The sequence below is a fragment of the Cicer arietinum genome, chromosome 3 (assembly GCF_000331145.2).
Source record: "Cicer arietinum cultivar CDC Frontier isolate Library 1 chromosome 3, Cicar.CDCFrontier_v2.0, whole genome shotgun sequence".
NCBI lineage: Eukaryota > Viridiplantae > Streptophyta > Magnoliopsida > Fabales > Fabaceae > Cicer > Cicer arietinum.
Window position 1 is genome coordinate 64579950 of NC_021162.2, and position 4827 is coordinate 64584776.

The 4827-nt window shown below is 28.1% G+C and overlaps 1 protein-coding gene across 1 annotated transcript; it reads left to right on the forward strand.

Annotated features, from left to right (window-relative positions):
- Window positions 1-747: 747 nt before the first annotated feature.
- On the forward strand, window positions 748-2628 carry NAC25 (NAC domain-containing protein). Its single transcript, XM_004493081.4, has 3 exons — window positions 748-1044; window positions 1127-1407; window positions 1585-2628. The coding sequence occupies exons 1-3, from the start codon at window positions 855-857 to the stop codon at window positions 2278-2280; spliced, it is 1167 nt and encodes a 388-aa protein (XP_004493138.1). The 5' UTR covers window positions 748-854; the 3' UTR covers window positions 2281-2628.
- Window positions 2629-4827: the final 2199 nt, after the last annotated feature.

A 4827-nucleotide genomic window follows, 5' to 3' on the forward strand; every position in this document is an offset into this window, starting at 1 on the left:
TTCAACTATCAATAACACACATTAATTAGTATTATAGCTAGCTAGGGACTAGAAGAAAAAAACCCAGAAAAGATTAACACGAATTCATTCATTCATCTTATTTTATTTTCTTTTTTCCACTTTTCAACTTATTTGAATAGATACCTTTTGAAAGAGGTGGTGGTGAATGGATATCATGAGAGAAACATGCGATGAAAAAAATGTGAAAATGTTAGGTTGAAGCTATAGTATAGTAGCGGATAAAGTTGTTATACATTAAAATATTTTTAATATAAGAAAAAAAAAAGTAGGGGGTGGAGCCTATAGAAAAGTGGGGTCCACAAGCTTTGAAAGCTACTTTTTTTTTACCATTTCTTTTCTCATCATCTTCGTTTTCAAAGGGGTAGATATAGCCAAGAAACCACCCATATAAATCATACGTCATAAACCAATCAAATACACGTATATCAAAACAAAAATAATTAAATACTTAAAACAAAATAATATTATACTATTCGGACGAGATAATTCAGGTCTCTTTTAATTTAATTGCGGCTCAAGTTTTTAAATTCAGCCACAAAAATCAAATAATATTAAAATATCTAATCAAAATAATTATTAATGAAATATGTATCTAATAAAAAAGAAAAAACAAAAATAGAATAAAAAATAATTGTAAGCTTATTTTATAAGTTGCCTTGCACAGCACGGATCTTACAGCGTGTATATGTGTGAACAGTTTCCAAACGCGTTTCTATATAAACTCATGATCCTGTATTGATTCTACTTTCTTAAAACTCTTGTTGAAAATTGTTGTTATTTCTTCTTTCATCACTGAATCAATCAATCAAATCCATTTCTCTGTTTTTGATTAAATGGAAGAACCAATAGTTGTTAATAAAGGTGAAGATCAAGGTCTTGATTTGCCACCAGGGTTCAGATTCCATCCAACTGATGAAGAGATAATAGTTTGTTATCTAACTGAGAAAGTCAAGAATAGCAAATTCAGTGCAACTGCTATTGGTGAAGCTGATTTAAACAAGTGTGAGCCTTGGGATTTACCAAGTAAGTTTCTAAATTTTATTGTTTTTGTTTTTTGTTTTTTGTTTTTGAAATATAATAATGAAATAATAAATAATTGATGTAGAGAAAGCAAAGATGGGAGAGAAAGAATGGTACTTTTTTTGTCAGAAAGATAGAAAGTATCCAACTGGGATGAGAACAAATAGAGCAACAGATTCTGGTTATTGGAAAGCAACAGGAAAAGATAAAGAGATTTTCAAAGGAAAAGGAAACCTTGTTGGAATGAAGAAAACTCTTGTGTTCTATAGAGGTAGAGCTCCCAAAGGGGAAAAGACTAATTGGGTTATGCATGAATTTAGATTGGAAGGAAAATTTGCTAATTATCATCTTCCTAAAGCAGCTAAGGTATACAAATTATCTATTCACTTTTTCAATTTTCAGATTGGAATTTCATTTATTATCATCATTAACTTTTTGTTACCTTTTAGAAAAGTTACTACTTTTTTTTTTGTGTTAGTTTGAGAGTTTCTTTCATATAGTTCCTTTTTAATGATTTTTAAGATTTTTTATTTTTTATTGTAGGATGAATGGGTTGTGTCAAGGGTTTTTCACAAGAACACAGATGTTAAAAAGACACAAATTTCTGGTCTTTTAAGGATGAATTCAATTAATGATGATCTTCTAGATTATTCTTCACTTCCACCTCTAATGGATCCATCTTATACAAGTGATGAATTAAAAGGAATCACTAATCAAATATCATCATCTAAATCACAATCAGACGGCTATTATCTTCCAAGCTTTTCAATCAATAATCACAATCAACTTGTGATCAAGCCAGAAGATCATAACCATAGAAACTATGATCAGACTCAAACCATCATGAACTACACTTCCAATATTTCCAATTCCATTCAATCAAATCTCAACAACCCAATTGGAAACACACTCTCACAACCACAAATCCGAATCCAAAATCAAAACTTGAACTACTTTGTTTATCAACAAAATAGGATGCAAAATGTTAATTCTATCTCAAGTTTTGGAAACAACCATGATCAAGCTTTTGTAAGACCATTTGGAGCTAAGAATAATAGTGAGTGCAAAATGGAACAATTCTCTTCAAATCAATCACAAGATACAGGTCTTAGCAATGACACGTCATCAGCGGTATCCAAACAAGACATGGGAAGAAATAGGGCATTGTATGAAGATCTTGAAGGTCCATCTTCATCAGTTGCACCTCTCTCTGATTTGGAATGCTTGTGGGACTATTGAACTTCAACAATTCATCTTCATCATATATAAGCTTGTTTGTGATCCATGGTTTTTTTATCTTGGGATCAAAACCATTCTTAGATACTAGTTGCATACTATATATATGTTTTCTTGGTTTTTTATTATAAACTCATTTATTTATATTCATATTATAAATATGGAACATTATTAGGAATATCATAGGAAAGTTCTTGGATATACATATACTCATGTATAGATTTATGATATCCAAGACTTTTCAGTGTTAATTAGTTTATTATTATTCATAGATTATATCGAGAGATGAAGGACTTAAAAATTCATGTACATCTATATTCTTTTCTTATATTGGTGGGTTTGTTTTATTCATTTCTTTGGATCTTTTGTTTTTATTTTTTGCTGTATTTTCTTTGTTACAATTAAATCTTGTTGAATCCCTCATCGTACTTGTTTGTTTTCTATAGAAACAAGTGGGCAACTCAACTATAATAAGTGCAAAAAAGAGTGTATTGTATATTCCAACTCACACTTTAAAATATTAAATGTCTCTATAATTTTTATCATCCAATATAAGTCCAATATAAGTTGTACATACTGAAATGAGTTATATTTACAAAGCTTTTATATTTTACCAAATTTACGAAACTGTTTGGATATTTAATGTTATTAAGAAATTTTGATATCATATTTTAATTTAAAACTTTAATTATGTATTTCAAACAAAATTTACTTGATTTTTAAATTTTCAACCGCATATTTTAAGGGATTATTTAATATAGTCTTGGTCCAAAGATAGACCTCTCTATTTTTCATAAAGTTTAATTAAATATTTTCTATATTATCTATTTTTTAGTATTATAAAATTCATGTTTTACTTATGAAAAAGAGAGAGAGAGAGAGAGAAGGCTTAACATTTGACATTTTTTGACCCTATTTACCTTAGTTTAAGTGTGTAATTATTTGGTGGCGAATATGTATCTTTGTGACAACCCATCAAGAGTGTGGAGCATTAATTCCCAAGAAAATAGTGCATTGTTTATTTCCTTTTTTCAACTTGGAATTTAAAGCTTTGGTTACCTAGCTAGTGCCTCCCAGCATGGCACGGCTATTGCTTCCTTTGAAAATTTCATGTACCCCACGAGACACAATATGCTTCTTTGGTCATTATAATTTCGGTATATAGACATTCATTTCTCGATGGCTAAATTCTTTCTAAAATTTATTTAGGAAACATATCAATGGATTGTATTAGTTTTAAGTGTTTGATCTCTTAATCTAGTCATTAGTACACTTTGGATGTCTCTCATCTTACTAATTATGTTGCATGTTTGGAATTTCTAAAAGTTTTATACATATCGATGTTTTTTCAAAGTTTAAATTCAAATTTAAGATCACAATTTAATTAAAAATAGTATTTTACAGATAACGTGAGTTATATTAAGTATATATTTAGTTCTATTTTTGAATGAATCAAAATTAATTTTAAAGATATAAAATTAGTTTTTTACATATATATTTGGATATTCTTGAGTAAAATCAAAATTGATTATCTTTATAATTAATTTTAATTTAAAATTAAAATTTGTAGTAATTTTTGTCTTCAAAATATATTTTTATTTTTAGCTTTGAATCTTTTATTCAACTTGTGTTAATTTACATGTATACAAATATAAATATTTTTTTAATATATTTTAATGACAAATATTAATTGTTTATTATGATTTTTTATATTAGTGGAACATTTTGCCTCCTTGTCACTCTAATCATTATATCCCTCATATCAACCACAAAGCCACCTCATATCATTCCATGTTTCTAGCACAATTTTGTTTTTGGATTAGATGTCTTATCACAAAATTTAATTGATGGATTTGTAAATGTAAATTTATTAAAAAAGAAACACAATATTAGGCCTATTAAGATCACAACTTCAACTCTACATTCACATGGTTACGAATATATTGAACCGAAATTTATATATGTGTACTATACATTTATGAAAGTTAACTAGGTAGGAGAATGAAAGAAAGGGGAGTATATAATAATTAAAATTAAAAAAAAAAGAATATTTGATTAAAGCTAATTAAATTATGAGTAGGCAGTGATTAATCAAGTTGATGTTGCATGTGAACAATCTCCTTAACCTGCGCAAAGATGCCTGTGGTGAGAGCATTTTGCAGAATATAAAAGGACATAAACCAGATTCTAATAATAATAATGTTTCTTTTGACAACAAAAACAACAGGTTTTTTCTTGATTGAATCTTTGGTTCAAAGGAACATCGTCATCCCTATTCACATATATATGTCATTCTCTTCATAACCTGTTTTCTCACATTTTTCGTACTTATATTATATCCATCATGTGATTTGGGCGCATTTACTATATACCTTCCCTCAACCTATACTATGTACTCTATTTCTGTGTTCCACTTTGAATATAAGCACACAAAAAAAAAAAAAGTAATTTAGACTAATTAAAAATAGAAATTAATTGTCATGTAAATGACATTTAGATAGTATAAAGTTATGGAAATATTTGATATGGTAGTGTGTGGTTTAGACCGCA